Source organism: Notamacropus eugenii, chromosome 3, assembly GCF_028372415.1.
Source record: "Notamacropus eugenii isolate mMacEug1 chromosome 3, mMacEug1.pri_v2, whole genome shotgun sequence".
NCBI lineage: Eukaryota > Metazoa > Chordata > Mammalia > Diprotodontia > Macropodidae > Notamacropus > Notamacropus eugenii.
Window position 1 is genome coordinate 227090651 of NC_092874.1, and position 21742 is coordinate 227112392.

A 21742-nucleotide genomic window follows, 5' to 3' on the forward strand; every position below is an offset into this window, starting at 1 on the left:
GGCTGCTTCTCTCCCCCAGCCCCAGTTTCAGCCCCTGCACACTTCCATTCCCTTCTGGTTTCCTCTCAGAAACTTCAGGAGCAGGAGCCCCGAAACATTCTGTCTCCGCTTCCTCTTTGTCCTCCTGCTCTGAGATGAGAAAAGCTCCCTTCGAACCCTTCCCCGGGAAAAGGCAGTCTTCAGTTCCCACCCTCCCCCCCTCCCGAAAAAAAAATCGAGTTTTTCATTAGAAAAAATTCTTTCTAAAAGCCAAAAATTCAGGTTGGAATCGAATCCCACTCTCAGAGTCTCTTTAAAGACTCCAAACCTTGAAGATTTGCCTCCTGATCCCACCATCCCCCCCAAAAATAAAATCCAGGAAAGAAAAGAAGTTCCCTCCAGGCGCAGAGCTCCCAGAAGAGAGAAAAAACTGGCAAGCTGACCCCTGAACTAGGGGCCGGCTGAGGCGAGATGTGTCGCAGGCAGCGAAAGGTGAAGAAAAGATCTGGAGTCATTTCGCAAAGGATTTGGCGATTCAAGGACGCTTAGAAAAATAAGTACGGGAAATTCAGTTCTCTCTTCTGCTGGGCCTCAGACATAAGGGCAAAAATAGATCTTTCTTCACTCGCCCCTCATCAGCACCCCAATTCTTCTCCTCCCCCAGATTCCCTTTCCTGTTCCCAAGTCTGGTTGAAGAGCAAAGTTCACCCTGGTCTTTCCCCTGCTCTGGGCCTTCTCTTTCCCTCTTGCCTTGCTTAGAAACCCAAATTGGGGAGGAAATCTTTTCCCAGTGAATTGGAATGTTGAGATGGGGTCTTCAAGAGGAATGAAAAACTAAGAAGATATACAAAACCCAACATCCCAGGCAGCTGCCAGAGCTTGGTGTTTCTCAATTCAGGGGCGGAGATTTCCCTGGGAAGGAAGGAAGGAAGGAAGGAAGGAAGGAAGGAAGGAAGGAAGGAAGGAAGGAAAGAAGGAATGTGATTTGGAGTTGGGGAAAAAGGGATGGAAATCAACAGACATCTTAATGTGCTCTCCTCCAACTGGGAAATCATGTCCTGCTCTTCCTGACCTGGGACCTCTTCTGACTGGCTGTTCCCCCAGATCTCTCCTCTCTGTTCCCCAAAGTCTTCTTCCTTCTCCGCCCCCATGTTTTCTCCCTTTCTCCAAAGAAACTCACACACTCTATAAAGAGTTTTTCTTATAGGCACCTAACCTAAAAGATCTTAGGCCTTAGAAAGGTCCTGTTTGCAGACACCTGCCCCAGAGGGTGTTCAATAGGCATTTGTGGGAATTTTTACAAATCCCACTTTCCTGTGACTTCATGTAATATCTATTTTCTATGCATATAGATACTTATTGAATACATGTGTTACATACATAGTGATCACTTTCTCCATTCAAATCATATTCGTTTACAGGCCTTTGTGTCTGACTTCTCATAAAACAAACATTACCTATGCTATCACCACTAAGTTACTCTAATTCCTACATTAGGATTGGATTATGAGTGAATGTGGAGTGAGATCTAATCAAAATGATTTTCTCCTTACCTCCAAGCCCTTCTTAGATATCCCCCCAGCCTACTTTGGCCTCCACAGCACCCACCTCAGCTTCCCTAACTCTGGAAGATTCAGATACCCCAAATACCCCAGAGTGGTTGGACTCCCCTTTCCAAGTCGAGTAGTTTGGGAAACCTAATCAACTCAATGTGCTCCTCCACCTTCCCTAAGGCAGGGGACTTAGGTCTTTTTAATTAGGAAACGAGGAAACAGACCCACTTCCAGCCACCACTAAATGAAGGGTTTAACATCTATTCTTCCTTCAATTCCAACCCCCCCCCCCCAACACGCGCACAAATTCCTGTAAACTAGCTCATTCCAGCGATCCTAGAAGGCCCTAGGGGAGGGAGGGGAGATGATCTATTCAGAAAAGCCCCTCTGTGCATCCTAAATGAGGCCCCATCATTCCTTAAAATTAAATACAATTTAAAAGGCCAACTCAGGGGGGTTTATGTGAAACAGCACAGCTTTTCTTCGCTAGGGTAGAAAAATCCACACACGAGAGGCGAGCAGGACGATCCAGGGTGCAATACTGCCAAACCTACGCCAGGTGTCGCTGTGGACTCGTTGTCCCCGCTACCCCCTAATTCCAACAACCATTTTTTTTTTCTCCCCCTTCTTCTCTCCCTTTCTCTCGATCCCTCTCCCCTCGTTTGGGCTGTGCCAACATATCAAGATGCGTTTCGCCGGCTTCCATCACTAACCTCCCGGAGGTCATCAAGCCAAATTTATGAGTGGCCGCCCGAGTCACGTGACTCTATTTAAGGATCCCTTATTTGGAAAGCGCGCATAGGATAAAGAAAGAGATATCTCCACCTATAAATTGTGCACTTTGGAGAACAAAAAACCCCTCAACTTCAAAGAGTCACAAATCACCCTTAATCAAAAAGGGTGCAGAAATTTTTTTCGTCCCTCCCCGCCATGAGCTCCTACGTAGCCAATTCATTCTATAAGCAAAGCCCTAATATTCCGGCCTATAGCATGCAAACTTGTGGGAACTATGGATCTGTCTCAGAGGTGCAGCCATCCAGGTACTGCTACAGTGGATTGGACTTAAGCATCACTTTCCCACCGCCTGCTCCTTCTAACTCTCTCCACGGGTTAGACATGGCTGCCACTCCTAGACCTCACCCAGACCGACCCGCCTGTACCACGGTGGCAGCTCCGGGACACGCTCTGGGCAGAGACGAACCGGCTCCTCTAAACCCCGGAATGTACAATCAGAAGGCGGCTCGCCCGGCGCTGGAGGACAGATCTAAGGGGAGTGGGGAGATCAAGGAAGAACAGGCGCAGACTGGGCAGCCCGCAGGACTGAGCCAGCCACCGGCCCCGCCACAAATATACCCGTGGATGACCAAACTCCACATGAGCCACGGTAAACTTTAGGGCTTCATTTTGTGCGCTCGGGTCCGCCTGGGTTTTATAGGCCATACGGGGCAAATAAAAAGAAAAAACCTGCGGCCATAAATTTTACGGTGCAGGCATCAATTGCTCGTAAAACTGTCCACTAAAAGGCTTAGAGGCTGTATGCGCCCAAATTTACGACGACATAATTGGATCATAGGAACAAAACGTGTATAAAAGGCAATATTCAATTTTTGGGGGGGAGGGAGGGAGTTAAAAAAACATAGGGAACTGAGGGGTAAGGCAAACTGGCCTTACAGAGAGGGGATCCCCTTTTCACCATCACCCCCATTATTAGGGAAATGATTCTCATTTGGGGGGGGATTGAGGAGGCTTTCCAGCCAAGAGGGAGGGAAGGAGGAAGCAGGGGAGGATAAGGGAGGGGGATCCCCTTGTGTCTGGGTCTGGAGGTCTTATTGTCTCGCTGGAGTCCGGGTCTCCCTCCCCATCCCCCTCGGCCCCCTCTGGGTAAGTGAGTGTCGGAGCGGAAAGTTTCCCTAGCACAGAGCCAAGTGTCGCCTCTCCCTAGGGCCAGGGGCTGCTTTCGTTCCCACCCTTACCTCCTTTGCCCGCCTGCCCTGTTCTCTAGTCAGTTGGGGCTAGTTCTGAGACCCATCTTAGGGTGGGGGTGGAGGTGGGGGTAGGGAGACGGTGGGACTTTTAAAAAACTATTCACCCGTTCCTGCACTTGCTGGGGTGGGGTTTATATTCCAGAGACAGACGGCAAGCGATCCAGAACCAGTTACACGCGCTACCAGACTTTGGAATTAGAGAAAGAATTTCACTTTAACCGCTACCTCACCCGCCGAAGGCGAATTGAGATCGCTAACAACTTGTGTCTCAACGAGAGACAGATCAAGATCTGGTTCCAGAACCGAAGGATGAAATGGAAGAAGGATTCCAAATTAAAAAGCAAAGAGGCTCTTTAAGGGGAGAGGGAGATGTGGGATACGGCAGTCCCTTCAAATAGTTCCTCTAGTTGGCTTGAATCTACCTTGGGAAACTTTTCGTTTTCTTTTTTTCCTGGTTTTTTTTGGGGGGTGGTGTATGTGCGTGTATGTGAAATTTTTTTAGAGGGTGGGGGTAGAAGTGTGTGTGTGTGTGTGTGTGTGTGTGTGTGTGTGTGTGTGTGTGTGTGTTGGAGCTGGGGGGATTTGTCACGGACTCTCCCAACCTTGCAGACAAAAGCGGTTTTCGATTAGCATTCAGCTTTCCAACCGCAGCTTGACTCGTTCTCTTGTGTTCATTCACTTCTGTCCGTCTCCCTAAGCCCTCCTGGCGACCCAGTAACCCAGTGAAATCTCCTTAGGGGGTCTCACTAAAATGACCTATACCTCGGGACTGCCTGATGGCCCAGGCGTGGAGGAGAGAGCTCTTTGCCTTCAAAATCCTCCTTCCGAACCTCGCTGCTACCAGTCAAGACAGCAGCCAAGAACCCCCTAGCCCTAGCGTCTTGTCCCCTTCATCTCTGGCTACGTTTCCTGAAGGAGAGGCCGGCAGCAGTCTGTTCGGGGCTGGGGTGGCTTGGACCCCGCCCCTGCAACCCTCTTTGGGCAGAGCTACCACTTTTGGGCTCGAAATGTGTAACACCCCCTTTCAGCCGACCTCCAGCTTTTCTTTGTTCGAGGGGGCTCTGCTACAGAGCTGGCGAGTTGGGACCAGGCCCAGGCTTGGTATCTTTTCCTCAGTGTTGTGGGATTATGTAGACATGGGTGATGGTCTGACTGTTTGAGTGAATGGGTTAATTTTTTTGGGGGGGGTTGTTTGTTAAACTAGATTTTCATTATTTTTTTATGATTTACATATGAAAGGGGAAAAATTTAATGAACTCTGGACACCCTCTTCGGGCCCTCTAGATGTCCCTAAGCATTCCTCCTGCTTTCAGTTTTGGGGAAAAATGTCACCCCAAACCAGCTTCCCGCATGCCGAGGGCCGGCTCCCCGGAGTCTCTGCACTGTTTGTTTGTATTGGGGTCTACCTTCACGCTCTTTGACTCCAGTACCAACTCTTGGTGACCATGTAGTCCCTTTCTGGCAACTTTCTTTGGGGGAAATTCCCCCACCACTGTCACCCAACTATTTATTGATTCCGGGTCCATTATGAAACTATATTTTGTCATATTGAATAAAGACCAATAGACATAAAGTCCAAAGGAAGACATCGAATCCTCTCTTTCTTGGTGGGTAAGGGAGAGGAAGATGGGTAGAAGTCTCTAAACTTTTTTTACAGGGATCTTGAGGGATCTCTTTTACTTTTGGGAGTCATTCTTAAGAGGGACTTATAAGAGTAGATTTGGAGGTGCCTAGGTTGGCTGACAATGAAGGAAAAGGAATCTTAGATTGCGAGGCCTTGAGAGTTAGAGACGAAGGAGAAAGCACCTTCTACTTGGCTTGATTGGGGGCATACAATGGAAGAGAAAAAGATATAAATGTACTGGTATATGTATATGTTCTTTATGCATATATGATATAATCTCTGTGTTTGTATAAGCAATCTGTGTGTGGGGTCACCCTTCCTTGGGCCCTGTTGAATGTCTGAGCTGTGCTAAAAAGCAAATGAAGATTCTTGGCTTCATTGGTCAGGGCTGCCTCTCTCAGCCTAAGAGTCTCTTTGGGAACTGAATGGCAGGTTTCCTTTCTTGAGTCCCTTGGCACAGATGGTTAAGGGTGGGGGAAAGGGAAATAGGAAGAGCTGGACCTAAGAAAGGCTGAATCTGTCCACAAAGGAAATCAGACTACTTCCCAATTACTATCTCCTGAAGGAGCACTCTGTCTTGGCAAGTTTGGGGTAACAAGGGAAAAAGAGGTGGTGACAGCTGACTTTCCCCTCTAAAATCTTGGTTAGAAGTATATGAAATTGCGTATGTATGAACGGGAAAGAAACAGAGATGGGGTGATCTACATTGTGTCTGTGTAGTATCAAATGTGTCTGTTAGGTCTATCTCTCCACTTTGCTAAGCAAAGGGCTATGCTAATTATCCAAGTAATTCAAGCAGTACAGGTAAGCCTTCCTGGCTCCAACCTATTTTGTGTTTATTGATGTATATATTAATGCATTTAGGGGAAAGGAGGAGACGAAATTCCCTCAGTGGTGGTGGCTGTAGAATGGACCAGACAAACACACTGTGGCTTCTCCTCACTGAACAGTAGAGACTTAAGAGTGGTAGAAGGATGAGGAAACAGTGTACAGTAGAAAAAATGTAGCAGCCATCTAAGGCCCCATAAAAGTTTATAACATTTCCTGCCCACCATATACAATGGAGGTAATTTCCTGAGTTTGAGCCTGATGCCATCGAGATGTTCCCCACCCTCCAGAACTGCCTGGGAAGGAGGGGGAGGGGAAATTCCAGGAACTGGGCCTCAATTTGCTGAAGGTCCCAAGGAAAAAGACCCAAGAAAGTGGAGACCAGAGGCAGAGACAGATTGGGGAGGCAGAAGGGTGAAGAAGATATCTGTGATTATTAATGATGAAGCTTTCTGGATGTATTACAGTCCTCTGTATTAACTCCCTTTCCTTTCAACACAGCCTGTCCTATTTCTGTTTTGTTTTGCATTTCTGTGAAGGGAGCTAAGGGGTCCTTTCCCCTCATGTACCCTCCTCTATATCCCCTTCCAGGCCATTTAACTCTATCTGAACACCCATTTCTAAGGTTTGGCTGGTGCTGTGACTCCCTTCTCTGGGGTTCCTGGACCTGCATTCCCTGCCTGTGATCCCTCAAATTATCTGTCTCGCTAGCTTGCTTTTGCTCTGAAATAAAATGTATAATTTTCTTTAGGGAGTTATTTTAATTTTTTCTCCATGCTGAGTAAAACTATTGGGCGATCGCTGAAGCAAGGAAAATCACTGTTGTCTCCTGATGGGTACCAGTTAACTAAGAAAGAGGACGCGGCGCTTGTTCCCCAGCCCTTCTCTGTCCAGCGGGCCCTCTCTAGCTGCCTGGACTCAGGTTCACCCAGGGGAGTGGGAGATGTAGCTCTCAATGGGACCCCAGGGGAGCTGTAAAGACTGAAAGCCGAAGACTTCCTCCTCCCAGGGGGTTATCCCTTCTCTCCTTGAAAGACCCCGAGTCCCTCTTCACTTTCCCATCCCTCTAGGCCTGCATAGATTCAGCTGCTGTCTCCTCAAGACACTTCTAGACTCTCCTTTCGCTCAGTTTTCTGTCCTGGTGGCCTTGGGCCTACCCTTGTCCTAACACACCAATCTCTATTTCTTCATTTCCCAGATCAAAACAGTCAAAGCTTTCTTTTTCTCTACTCCCTCCTCTGACTGCTTGGGGAGGAGATTTGGCAAGCAAGGCTAACGACTTTTTCCCTATTTACACGCCCTCACCAGCCTCAGGGCTAGGGGCTAGAACATCTTGTCAGCTATAGACAACATCTAAATATTTGGCTCTTGCCTTTCTCTGGAGAGTTGTTTGGAGGTAAGGGGAAATGCTTGAGTCCCAAGCAGAGACCACAGATCACTTTTCTCCCCTGCCCCCTCCCTTCTCCCTAGAGCCCAAACCTTCTGGCAGTAAGAAAAAAAGGGGAAGAAGCATGACTTACCTTCCCGAGGGAGTGGGGAGGGGGGACACGGGCCCATTCTGAGGAATAAGAGGAGAGAGGAGGAAAAAAAAAGGAGGAAAAAAATCACGCGACCACGGAAGGCGACAGGTCCTTAATGAAAATAAATCAGTAACTAAGTAAGTAAATAAATAAATAAGGACCCACCCTCCCCTCCCCCCCACCATGCAAGGGGTTGCGGGGTGGGGGAAAGGGAGGAAGCAAAGAGGGCTTTTTAAGTGTAAGTGAGCATTCGAGAAATAACGCATGGCTTCTATGTGAATTTAGGAGTTTGAAACTTTTGGAGGTTATTTATGTGAATGGCCCGAAGGCAGGCCCGTGAGTGGCTCTTGGGGGACCACGTGATGTCATTAAACCAAGTTTTATGGTGTAGGGAGAGCTGACAAACCCACAATATATTTACATCATATATAATCTTAACTGTCCAGCAACGCAGCTGCTGGTGAGGTTTAATGCTAGGACAGAGAGCCAGGCAGTTAGAGGGGATTACGGCGGCTGGGGATGATGTTAAGAGAGGTTACATCTTCGCAAATGAATCCCAGGCGAACGCTGTAAGTTAATTCTCTCTCTCTCTCTCTCTCTCTCTCTCTCTCTCTCTCTCTCTCTCTCTCTCTCTCTCTCTCTCTCTCTCTCTCTCCCTCCCTCCCTCCCTCCCTCCCTCCCTCCCTCCCTGCCTCCCTTCTCTCTCTTCCCCCCCCCCACTTTATCCGTTTTTACTTACAAAACTCCCCCAACTAGTTGTGTACACAGTTCAAGGGAGAGAAAGGGGAAGAAGTCCCCTGTACAGAAAAGAGAGAAAAAGAACCTGGGACTTGGGACTGGGTAGGGAGAGCTGTTGGATTTGCAGGGTGGTAGGATGAGACTGGGGGAGAGCTAAGTTCTTTGACTCATCTCTCCCTCTTGCCCCTCCACCTCATTCTCTCTCAAACACAAGTTATTCTTATAAGGGACTTCTGGAAGAAAGGATTTAGTTCACTAAAGAATTTACCTCCCTTCCCTAACCTTCCCAGTCTGAGAAGACTGAGAAGCTTAGATAGGGACAGAGTTGTGTTGGCTGCTTGTTGGAATATTCATATTCTCAGTGCAAAGCAAACTTCCCTCTTCCCCCTACCCACTTTCCCCACCCTTGCTCTTGTATAATTAGTTGACTTCAAAACTTTGCTGGATTGGACTTTCTAGAAGACAGGAGCACAGGTTGGATTTCGAGGTAGGAAGGAGGAGATTATCTGCTTTTTCCTTCCCCTGATGGGGCTGGGAGTCTCCTGGGAGTGTTCTTTTTTCTGTCTCTTCACCTTCAAGGTCTTCTGAGAAGACTTCTAAACTGCCAGAGTGGGCTAAGGAAAAGGAGACCTCAGTTGGAGGTAGGCTGGTCCCAGAGAAATAACCCTGAACCTTGCTCACCCTTCCCTCTGCACGCTAGGCCAAGCCAGGGGTTGGAGTGGAAGAGGAAGGAGGTGTTTTCTCCTGGCCCTCAGAATTCAATGTCATGGTAGAGTCTGAGGGAAAGACGCACGCATTCAAGCTGCCTACTAGATTCTCCCTTCTTTTCTTAGCTTGTAGAGTGGTCAAGCCCCAGGAGCCAGGGGGAACTAGGATAGTTCAATGGAAGGTTTTGTTTTTTCGTGTGAGCCCTGTGACTCTGGAAGGAATGGGTTTGAGCAGGGAGAAAGAATTCTCTTCCAGGAACACCCTGCTCCGATTGGTAGACTCTGCTATACCCTAAGGTCTAGTTTAGAGGGTCTTTTTCTTTGTACTGGGAAAGGTGAAAGAGAAGAATGTACAAGTGTGGGTGTTGGAGGCACGTGTCCCAACACACCTGAGAGCACATGCTCTCCCCTCCCCCATTATGCGTCACAATATGCTACGTAGCAAAATCGTGGACACGTGGAGTCTAGGTAAGTTTATGCCCTGGAGGATTCTCCATCCCAGAGAGACTAGGGTAGGTCAGAACTGTTTGTGGATAAAAACTGGCTTTCTCAAATGGACCAGCAGAACAAGGAACCAGGAGAGAGAGGGGAAAAGGAAGTAAGAGGAGAAAGAAATGACATCAGCCTATTTGAAGACAACGGCTAGGATACCTCGATTGTCAAAGCATTGTTGAGGACAGAAGAGAATGTGTCAGTATCAACTCAGAGCAAACCAAAAGCCTGAAGTGGGAGAGGGAAATAGATGGACAGACTCAGAGAGACAAAAACAATAACCTAGAGAGGATAAAGGAGACAGAGTAGAGACCAGAGGCAGAGAGATATAGAGCCAAAGGGAGTTATTCCCTAAAGGGAATCATTCTAGCTATCTGTCTATCTTATCTTAGTTTGTCTACACCAAATGGGTTCAGCAGGAATGTATATTTTAAGAATTCCTACTCTGTGCTCCATCCCTACCACACTGCTCCAGCTTAGCACTGAACCTTGGCCAATAAAAGCCTCCAAATGTTCCTTCTTTCCCTTCACTTGGAAGAGTAGGAAGCCCAGCCTGTCCTACCCTCATATTGGAATCTCTAGGTTAATTACTAGGTAATTCTTCCACATTACTCCCTTGACTAACCTCACTTTAATAATCATTTATGCATTTATTAATCATTTCTGATACTCCTTTCCTCTTCCTAATCCTCCCAAGCCCTATGCACACTTATTGCCTCCTTTCTCGCCTCTAAATATACTTCTTCCTTTCTCATTCCCAGACTTTCTACTCTTCTCTTACTCCAATTCCCATCTTTTGGAGGATTTCCCGAAAATTGAAAGTGGTAGATTGTTCGGAGCGCTGGGCTGGAGTGTATGCTTTTGGGTATATTACCTATCACTCTCCCCTCATCCGACTGCTCTAGCTTTCTTGCTTATCCCATGGCTTTGATGAAACTGATAGTTTCTTTCTGAGGAAAGGATAGAGTCAGGAAATCTGGGATTAAGACAGAATGGACATAGAAACAACATCAGTACAAAGATTTGAAGGCTCATGTAAAAATTCAGCCATAAACATGGCACACAAACATGTGGCTTGTTTTACACATCAACACGAGCGAAGATTTTCTTCTATTTCACCTGGGCTCTTTCTCTCTTACCTGGGCACACTTAGCCCCATTTAACTTCCCTGCCCCGCTCCTTCCCTCCTGCACTTTGTATTGGTCAGTTTCACTGTTCTGTCCTTTTCACCAGGGAAACAGGAGCGTGCTTAATAGGGACTGTTTCTTGGTCTTCCTATCGCCCCGAGCCATCTCTGCATGAACTTGGCTCCTTTCTGGAGAGGAGGAGGGGCATTAAATGCCGCCTGTCGTTCTCAGGTGCCAAGGTATCCTCACTGCAGCAGGAGGGAATGCTTGTATTTTTGTTCCTAGGTCTCTAACCCAGGGAGAGGTCAAGCAACCAATCAGGCATGCGCTAAACAGGGTCACATGACCCCCACCAGCCAATCAACAAAAAGTCCTTGGGTCTCTTTCTCTGTTCCCTCCCCCCCATGTCTTTCCTTAGTCCCCCGCACTCGCCACCCCCACCCTCTCACCCCCAACATTAATCTACCCTCACCAACGGGCAACACTGGGAGCCATATTACTCTGTGAATGGTGCTGGCTTTCTCTATTGTGACTCTTTCTCCCATTTGCTCCCATCCTATTTTGGGGAGTCCTGAGCTCTGCTGACCTGGTTTTGAGAACTATGGGTCTCCGATCCAAATCTAATTTTCAAAAGTCCAAAGTCTGAAGATTTATTGAGGCTGAAAGGGTGGGGTGGGAGGGAATTGTCCGAATTATTTCTAGTGTGGACCTGACCCCTTTGTGTTGGATTGTGAGCTTTCCTGGATTCCATTTTATAAGCAGGAGTAAATCTGAAGCCTCCAGTTCCCTTGCTCTAAATACAGACTTTTAAAGACTAATCTCACAAGTGCTAAATTTTTCTCAAGTTTTCACTTTTGTCCAATGTTTTTGTCTGGTGTGGTGATAGTTGAAGTAAAGAGAAAATACTCTAGTAACTACTTGAATAGTGTCCTCAAAGATGAGGCGAGGATTTGTGGTAGAAATGAGTAAGACTCAGAGTGTGAAAATAAAAGAGAGAAGACGAGGAGTGAAGATTTTGTAAAGTTGGAATTTGGTGGGTCCCTTTGGGGGAAGAAACCTAAAATTAATTGGGGATGGGGAAAGCAGAGAGACCAGAAAGTCCAGAAAGAGGCAGTAGCCAAGTTGACATTCCTTCCTATAAATCCTCTGACGTAAACCACAGAACCTCCTTTTCTCTTAAAAAAAAAGATTTGATTAAAATGTGAATCAATATAAAAGAGAAAGTGTATGTTCGTGTATGTGTGTGCAAGTCTAATAATGCATGTGTATACGTATAGAGAAAATCTCTACATATCCATGTGAACGATGGTAAATCAATGTGTCTAAGTATGTGGAGTGTGCGTGCCCTATTTAAGAATGTGTATATATTCAAGAGGATTTCTTGTGGTGTGTATATCTGTGTGAGAGAATCTATGAGGGGGAAGGAAAATGAGTGAGTCAGTTTACAAAATACATGTCTTGTAGTCAAACCAGGGGGATACAAGAAACTTAGGACTTTCTTTGCCTCAAAATTCAAACTTTACTTCTCAGAACTTTTTAACTTTTCAAACTCCCATGGAAGTCAGTAGGAAAGAGAAACTGCCTCTCCCTTCTTTTCTTTTAACCCCTCATTTCCCACCACTCCCCTCTTCAGATACATCATAAAACCTCAAGTGAGTTTATGCAACTGTCTCTTTATACTAGAAGGGAATCTCTTCCCCTTTTGGGCTCTGGAAGAGGCAGAATTCCTAAATGAGTAAGTGGGGAGAAAGTTGGAGTGTCCATTGTTCCATTCCTTGACTTGTTCCCTGTATTTATTTGCTTTTCTAAGTGAGGGGATGGGGCAGACAAAAACCCACATGGACAGGACCTCTGAGGTCAGGTAAAAAGATTAGGTAAAAATAAAATCTGGAGGAAAGGAGGAGGGAGGGTGGTAGGAGAGACTGGATCTTTAATACAACCTATCCTCTAAAATCACCCACCCCGTAGTCACCTCTTTACTATTAAGTGATTTTTTTTTTTTGGTGGGAGGAGATATCTTGGGGACTAGATTCTCAACATACATTATCACCAGATTGGATTTCAGATAGCTGAAGTCACCAAATCTGTGAGGAATGGAAGTGGAGGAAGAATGCAGTAATTGTGTTGATCTTGTCACAGGGAAATGTTTTATCTGGAGAATTTCAGTCCAGTAAAGATAGGCCCTGGGGATTGTTTAAATTAAGTCAACTTTCACTCTCCATCAGGATTACTAGGTTTGAAGGGAAAGAGGTAGGGTTGAGATTTTTATTTTTTTGAAGTTTTTAGTTTATTGGTTTTTATTATGCACGCATAGATACCACCTTGGAGTATCTTTCTTCAAGAAAAAGGCTCTGAATTCAACACCTTGGTTATATTGGATGGGGCAGGGTGGGGTGGGGATCTAGTTTTGAAATGAGAACATCAAGGGATGTCTTGACAAAGTAGTTTTGTTGAGGTGTCGAGGAAGAGAGATAGGATGGAAAGGAGATATCCTTCTTTAGTCTTCTTCTTCTTCCTCTGTTTATGGAGCCTATATAAATCAGGAATGTCTACTCAGTAGCTTTTCCCTTCTGTATCTTATGCCAGTAATAAAGGCCTGGAAGGATCTTCAATGCTTGGGGGGCAGAGGGTCTTTGTTGTGGAGTGGAATGTGACACACGGAGAGACGATATGAATCTTTTTGCCTTATATCTTTAGGGATCCAGCTCTTCCTTTTCCCAAGGTTCTCTGGGGAATTAGGAAGGAAACCCAGCTAGAAGAAAAGTATATGATATAGTGGAAAGATTTGGAATCAAAGGATAAGAATTTAAATCCTAGTTCTGCTACTAAATGTCCTACTATACATTTGCACCCTCTGAGACTCAGTTTCCTCATTCATACATGTAAAATGATCAGATTAGATTATCTCCCAATGCCCTTCAGAATGTGAATCCAATGTGTTGCAAAATATGCTAGATTAACATGTTGCCCAATGTGTGCTAGATGGGTTTGAGTCTGCTCTGCACTGCTGCTGTCCCAAGAACCATTCCCCCCCTCCCTTTTTTTATAGCATCCATATACCCTGGGAAGAACTCAATACTAGGTTCAACATCTGATTTAGAACATACTTTAGGAATTCCAGGATAAGGAATCCCAGGTGTAACTGGAGATATCAAACATAACATCTGGTCTGTAATGTAATATCTTGCATAAAATGTTGGTGTGTTTCTGTGTGTAAGGAGATGTGTTTATTTATACTCAAGCCCACAGATGTGTAGAGATATTCCCAGCAAGTAGCACTATATGCTTACATAAAAATGGGTGTATATATCATATATAACTATAAATCTTTTTGTAGCTCTACAGTTGTGGCTGTGTATATAAACAAGTACATGTTTGTGCCTGTAGATTTGTGTAGGTATTAAAGATTCCAGTTTCTCCAATGGGCAGGAAGTTAGGCATTCTCCCCCAACCATTTAAACCAGCCTTCTTTTCCCACCTTCTCTCGATTCCCCTTCTCACCTATCCCTATCTCTCTGGCAGTTCCTAGTCCTTCTTAATTTTGTGCCACAGAAACCCAAACCCACCTAGAAGACCCTACAGACAACATTTCCTCTCCCTGGGTGACCTTTCATGTTTATTTCTGTCTTGGACATTATTATAGTTGTCTAAATTGGGCTAATGTCAGAAGAGAAGCCTTTATTTTCCTTTGCTCTTCTCTTCCTCCTCTCCCTCCCCAATGTGTAGGGGGGCTGGACCATTGGAATATCTGTTGCTTAAATCCCCTTGGACTTCTTGATTGCACAGATATTGGAGAAAATCTTTTTCAGTAAGTACTTCTAAAAAGAAGAAGAAGAGGTAATTTTCAAATCATTTGGAAAGTAAGGAGGGTGATTACTGTCTATGGGTTTTGAATTGGGCTTCCTTGCTTTTGCATTCCCCTGGTGTAGGAGTGTTGGGTGGGTGTGGGGGGTGTGGGTGGGTGTAAGCTAAAGTTTTATTGAAGGCGTTTTTCCGCCGGGAGGAGAGACAGGGTCATAAACGCAGAGAGGAGGTTGTTTTGATCTGGTCCCTTCCCAGGAAATGGCATCTGAGGCTTTGCTTTGTAAATGCTCCCCAGCCTGTTACCTAAATGGCATTTCACTCCCTAAGTCCTCATCATTGTCCCTCCCCGCCAAACCCACCCCCCAATAAAACCCAATTAAAGAGGAAGCAAGAAGGAAACCCTTGTGCTTCTCAGCCTGTCTAGCGCACCTAGACGCAAGAGGTTTCTTTTTTCTCTGTCCATGTCCCTGTCTCTCTTCAGGGCTCATTTTGCCACTTCGTGGCCTACACTAGAGACAGAAGGGAGAATTAGAATATGTAATCTTCCACTCTTCCTTAGCTCCCGAATTTTCCACTTCTGGGGAGAAAGAAAAAAGACTGTCTCCCTTTTTCCCCTCAAGGAAAGAGCTAGCTGCTCCAACTCTTCGTCTTTTTAATTTTTTGGCTGCGTAGACACGGCTCTGTCTTGCTTCTCCTCACCTCTTTACCTCCAAAAGACCCCAAAACTCCACAGACCTCAAGGCAATCTCCCCAAATAACACCTAATACAAGGGATCGGGAAGCTATTGGGACTAGAAATCGGAATGGGTTGGGATGGACTAGGAGCAGGACACACAGATCAGTCAGCTTTCTTTCTTTAAGGGACTTTTTGCTTCCTTCCTCTATATGTAAAGTTGGCTCCTCCAGATATAGGATTTCTGAGGTGTACATGAGACCTTGTGTGATCAAAAGAGGAAAATCACTGCGGGGGCGAGAGGGGGAGGGGAAAGGCAAGCTCCTAACCTATTCAAGCTAGTGCTCTGGGGCTGTGGTGCAGAGTAATTAAGAGCTGTGTGTGCGTGTGTGAGAGTGAGCGAGAGTAAGTGTATGTAGTAGCCTTCTTTCCTATGCAGTTTTGCGCTGTACACGCCTGATGTCTCCTCTCTGTGGAGCTGCCTCCAAACAAAATCATATTTTATCCAAATGACCCCATTTCGTAATGTTAACGAGCCTTCCCCTCGTGACACCCGGAGACCCCCGCTGTCTCTGAGTCTGCCTAAGGAGTCTCTGAGTCCCACATCGGAAGAGCTTTTCCCTAGGATTGTGAGGGGATGGCAGTGGCGTGGGGGACAGAGGGAGGGAGGGAGAGAGAGAGAGAGAGAGAGAGAGAGAGAGAGAGAGAGAGAGAGAGAGAGAGAGAGAGAGACCGAAGAAATGGGGAAGGAAGAGAAGGAAGGGAGCGGGTAAGGATTAGAGCCAAATGAATCCCCCACCTGCGGCCTCAGTTTCGACTCCACCAGAGGCAATGCTACACTTCTCCCCCACCCCCGCCCCCAGACTTGAGAGTTAATATTCCTCTCAAGAGAAATGCCCCATATGTTATAAATGAGGGTATATATTTCTCTGTTTCTGAGGTCTTTGTATGTCGGTCAAACCCAGTGTCTCTTTCTTGGCTTGGAGATGTGTCTGCATTTGATATCTATGGACGTCATAGACACATTAACTTGGACATCCATGTCCAGATAAAAATGTGCCTTTCTAAAGAGAGTTCTGTATATGTGGTTGTGTATTTAATGATTTTCCTCTGGGTACACAATCAGAAACTATTTTACATACTTCTTCACCACCACTTTAAATGCATGTTGATGGATCTTTCACTAGGGGCTAGATATTTCTCTTTACTATACTTGAATGTACATTATAACTATTTCTGTAGTGGTGGGTATACAACTGGGTGCATATTTGTATATCTCATTAAATCCAAATCCATACTGACTTGCTAGTTTATGGATTGTGTATACAAATGAATTTGCTGGTGTGTATTTCTTAACCTCTCTCTATACACTTAAATGAATATTCAGTACTCTAATGCAGAAATCTGGTATTTGTAGATGTCTATTTTGTTATGTAACTGTTTGGTTTCAAATGCTGTTTCATAGTATGACTGCAGAATTCTGTGTTTAGATTTGTTTAAAAATGGTCCCTAATGAAGCATAGATGCCTGTTGGAGGGGGGGAGGGTGATCTCTTTTCTCCTTTTCCATTTTGGTTTCTGCAATGAAAGGGGTGGGGGAGGGAGTGGAATCGAGGAAGCGTTTTTCTGGAGCATTTACTTATTATGCTAAATGCTTCCTGGCCACTCCTAAGTGTGACCTAACCTAGTCTCTGCATCCCTGCCCTACAAACCCCAGATTGAGTGCTGGAGTCCAAATGAGAAGAGGGGAACGGTTATACCCCTCAGGCTGCCAGGTCCTGTGAACTCTCCCAGACACTTTCCCATTCCTCCTAATTCCCGCGCTCATCCTTGGCCTGATCTCTCATCTCACCCAGTTGCCCTCTGACTCTACTCAATGGAGCCTCTCACCGCAGCTGCCTTTTTCTAAAAAGACAGAATGGTAGGAGGGAAAAATCCTTAGATGTTAGCAAAATGGTAGCACCCTAAACCTTTCTTCCTTCCCCTCTCTTCTCCGGTTGTACCAAAGCTAATTGGACTTCTCCTGGGTATGTAGTTGGGGTACCTTTCTTTTTTTCTTGGTTCAAGGTGTCCAGAAGCCTACATGGTTTTCATTGGGGAATTAAAAAAAAAAAAGTGCAGCGTCTCCCCTTTGGAGTTTTCAAGGCTCCCTGCCTCCTCCCCAATTATGAAAGGTACCCAGAGCCCAATTAAACACCCTCCCCGCCCCAGCTCCCAGCAGCCCGGGTCTTATCGGCCTGAATTGATGCTCCAGCCGGCTCCTGTATATCATTTCCAAGATTTCTTCTGTCCAACTCCTCGGTTCCTTTGGCTTCCGCGGGTTTGACTAATGATCGCTACACATGCCAACGTCTTCAGAATTCTAATAACCAAGAGCAGGCGAACTCTTATTTAGACTGCAACATTTCTACTCTGGAAAGGGGGACTGGGTTTGGGGGATTCAGTCTTGGGGGCGGGAAAGGGGGACAAGTTTGTTACTATGTGAAGTCTCGCTGAAGTTTTTCTCTAGCCAAAAAGCCCGCCGCCCCACCCCCACCCCCCAGGGCTCGGGAAAAGAGACTCATAAAAATACCAATAATAGTAACTAATGGCTGCGGTGTTGGAAGGGATCAGAGAATGAAAAGGACGTGAGGGAATAAGCGAGAAGCGTTTATTAGGTGTAAACAGATGAGAAATTAAACTGGAAAAATACGCCTATGGCCGATCCAATAGTTTGTCTGTAGGACGAAAGATGGAAAGTCAGTTCGGGAAAAGGTTATTTCCATTCCCTATTTGTTACTCTTTCCCACCCTCCAAAATAGTCCCGTTCGGATTGCACCTTGGATTTCTCCCCTCTTTAAATCCCCCTACCTGGGTGGATTCAAAGACTTGAGGTATTTGATTCTGCTAGGGGACCACAGTTAACTGGGGGTGCCAGGGGCGCAGTGAAAGAAAGTTCTCTACTCGGTTTTCCTGAGCAGGTATGAATACACCTTGAAAAGGTGTGCGGAGGCATAGCGAGGAAATGAAACGCAGATTACCGTCTTTCTCTGTTTGTCTGCACCCGCTTTTCAGTGTCCAAGTCATGACTGTATTTCTTTACACCCAAGTCTTCCTATTATCCATAGATGGTGGGGAGGGCACATCTATTGGGAAGGGGTTTTGTCTTCTCTGAAGAATTATGTGTCTACATTTGTGCCTGCAGAGGTCATAACTGGAGACCTTTTTACTCGAGAACCAACTCCAGTGTGTGCTAATGTACACGCTGAACTGTATAGAACACAAAGATAAACAATGTGTAAGAAAATAACATACTTACTGACAACATTACAGAGGAAGAATCCATAGAGAGGTGTCTGTATGAATGTGTCTGTCTCCTCTCTATCCGTATATGTGTCTAAAAATCAAAATGGATTTCTATCCACAGATACATAAAACGTGTGTATCTCTATCTCTAATACAGACGCAAATAGAAGTGTCTATATTTGCATATATTTCTAGATGATAGAATAACATAATATAAAACACAGTTATAGTCAAACCGGGAACGGAGTAGAAGGGTACAGTAATAGGAACACAATTTGGGATAAAATAGGATGTCCCCCCCCAAAATGACAGAAGATGGTTTTGTGTTTTGTTTTGGTTTTTTGGGGCTCTGGAGCAAGATGGACTAATTCAAGTAGAGGACAGCGAATTGTACTGAACAGTGAAAATAGCATAGTGTGGAAATAGGAGCGATACTCAGTAAATTAGATGATTCAGAGCAGAGATGAAAATATTAAAGTGGGGAAATCTAAACAGTTAGGCTCAGACTAGACTAAAAAAGTGTTAACATAAAGAATGAATCCCTTCGCATAGGAGCAAATCTCCAATGTACTTCTGGCAAGGGCTCTTTCTGTTCCCAGGAGAGGAAGTTTTTGGGTTCAGAGAACGAGTGGGAGAGCACAAGAAGCAGATATGAATTCTCCAGCTTGCAGGGTGAGAGGTGCGCACAGCCCAGGCAGAGACAGAAACAGGGAAGGGAGAGGGATTTCTATCAAGTTGATTAACTGATCAGTATTGATTCATTTCCCCGCCTGGCTGGAAAAGACATAGGATGTCTTTTCTCAGAAGTCCGGCTTGCTTCAGGCCTTGGTCTCTACCACTCCTATCCCTTCCCCCCACCCTCGTTTTTGTTTTTGTTTCATTGTAGCGGGACTGAGTCTTGGGAACTGGGGTACTGATCCCCGGAGAATACTGAGGGGAGATTGGTTTGTCATTGAGAGAACGTATCTATGGTCTAAGTGGAGCCGGAGCAACCTCAACTGGAGGTACTGGGGGAGGGATTGGTGTCTTAGGTCCCACCGAGAGAGCGCCTAGATCTGTCCATCTGTCCGTTTTCTGGAGAATGGGAAATATAGGGATTTGTAGTGACTGGGATTAGCTGGAGGTGGATAAGGGGGTTATGAAGGATATGATGACATATTTTAAAAAGGGGGGCTGACCTAGAGGATCTGTTTGTTTTCCTTTGGCAAGAAAGGGAAAAAAAATACTGCTTGAAAAGAAGAAAAATGTTAAGGGAAAAACAGGGTGCTCTGACCTGCCCATAGAAAAATGCTATTATTGATATTATTATCATTAATAATAATGTTGATAGAGATGTAAGTTGATGAGGCTCTGGGTCATCTGTGAGGGCGATAAAGTTGAAAAGAGTTTATAATGCAGAATTTCCGATGCATTATCTTTTCTTCAGTTATATTTCTGCAGAGAGTCAAGGACTTTCCCCACCAATTTTTCTATTTTTTTATTTTAGGAGAAATTAAAGGACCTCCTTTTCCCTAGGGGAAACCTTATGCAAAAACCATATCCTCTACCCCAACCCCCATTCATTTCTCTAGGCCACCTCTGCATCAGTCTTATTGAGCCTACTAAATTTCACCTTTTCCTGGGCTTTAAGGTTTCCCCAGGAGAATGCCATGATGGCTAAGGAGAGACAAAATTCAACAAATGGGTGACCCCCAGCCAATTCCCAGTCGGCAAGTCGCTGGAAGGAGTCATTTTGGCACTGAGGCCTTGAAAAGAAGCCGGTTTCCCTCCCTTCCAATGCCTCCTTTAAAACACTCCCCACCCCCAGAATCCATGGATTTTTCCCCATCAGAAGGGGGACCAAAGCTGAGCCTGGTTTGCAGTTTCTGATGCATTTAATGTCTTAGAAAAGAGTCCTCATCGAGCTGGCTACATTTTTCTGCCCAGCTGCACGAGCTAGCAAAGGTTAGAAGCGCCTGCGCTAAGCTGTTCTAAAGCCAGGCTTTTTCTCAGGCCTTTAAAAGACACAACAGCATACCCACCACCTCCCCTTTAAAAAGTAAAAGTCCCATTCCAACAATGAAAGTTCGGGTTACAGACCTCCAGTAGCTTCAGCTTCCTTCTTCCAAGTGTCGCAGATTGTAAAAGTAAGAATGAAATTTTAAAAAAGTAAAGGGGAGGGGGGTTGTCAAGAGCAGAAGCTAAGGTTAAAAGGGGGGTGGAATTCAGTAGACCTTCACAGGGGAAAGGGGGGAGGAAGGGGACCCAAGCCCAAACTAACAATTTCTCCAGCATAAAAATGAAACATCAAATTCGTTAGCCCAGGGCCTTCATTTTTCCCCTTCCACATTATAACTAGTTATTGAACTCACTGGAAGATCTAAAGGCCATTTGCGAAGAGACAAATTTCAATGGAGTTTCCCCATCAATAACTCTATGGCAGTGACCTATTGGAACAAGTCAAACAACCGAGGTGAAATGCGGGTCACTCTGTCTAACCAATATTAAAATGCGTCCACTTTTTAAAAAGCCACTTTAAACGAGATTTGAAGAAAATTGAATTCCAGGGAAAGGAAGGGGAAGGGGGGGGAGCCAGAAGAGGACCTTGTCCATGATCTCCGAACAAACAAGAGAAATTCATCCTTAATATTTTAAAAGAGGGGAAATGAACGGGTCCTTAATTGGTTTTTTTGAGACTATGGGCGATTGTGGGGGGGGTGGGGGGTGGGAAAGGTTGAGCATTTTCTAGTGACACGTCCGGGTTATTAAAATCATTTTAGACCAATTCATTACTTTTACTGACAAGAGATTTAAGAAAAAATCAATTAAGCATTTGCATATTCCTTTGCATACATTAGTCCTGTCTGCCAGGCGTCATAAAGGAACAAAACCAGAAGGGGACCTCGCTTCAGTTTGGAGCCTTCAAGTTGTTGCGGGGCGGGGGGGGGGGGGGGGGGGGGGGGGGGGGGGTGGTGGTGGGGGGGGGGGGAATTAAAATGGAATTAATTACTTGTCATCTAGAAGTCAACTTATTTGGAAAGGAAAAATAGGGAGGGCTGTGGAAGTCTCTTTTCTTTCAAAAAATCCTGCAGTTTGTGGAGTGGGGGAGGGGACGACCATGATCTTCTCTGCCATTCTTTCCCTCCAACCAAAAAGACAAAAAAAAAATCTTCAAATCCAAATACCCCTCCTCCCTCTGCCCCCCCTCACTTTTTCCCTTGAAAAAGCAGGGAGTGGGACAAGTCAAAGGGCTGAGATTTTTAAAACCATCACAAAGTCTCAAGAGCTACTTATGTTCTCGGCCCTCAGATTGTTAATGGGAGGGGGGAGCGAATATAGGTTATCCAACGGTCAATATGGTAATGCCGGACACAATAACGCCACACACACAATGAACACTTATTTTTCTTCAGTATTGTCAGAAGGGAAGCGCTTTGTATTGAAACATG

The 21742-nt window shown here is 45.5% G+C and overlaps 1 protein-coding gene across 1 annotated transcript; it reads left to right on the forward strand.

Moving 5' to 3' along the window:
* The first annotated feature begins 46 nt into the window (after positions 1–46).
* On the forward strand, positions 47–6715 carry HOXC5 (homeobox C5). Its single transcript, XM_072654898.1, has 2 exons — positions 47–2916; positions 3660–6715. Exons 1-2 carry the CDS (start codon positions 2463–2465, stop codon positions 3872–3874), a joined length of 669 nt encoding a protein of 222 aa, XP_072510999.1. The 5' UTR covers positions 47–2462; the 3' UTR covers positions 3875–6715.
* Positions 6716–21742: the final 15027 nt, after the last annotated feature.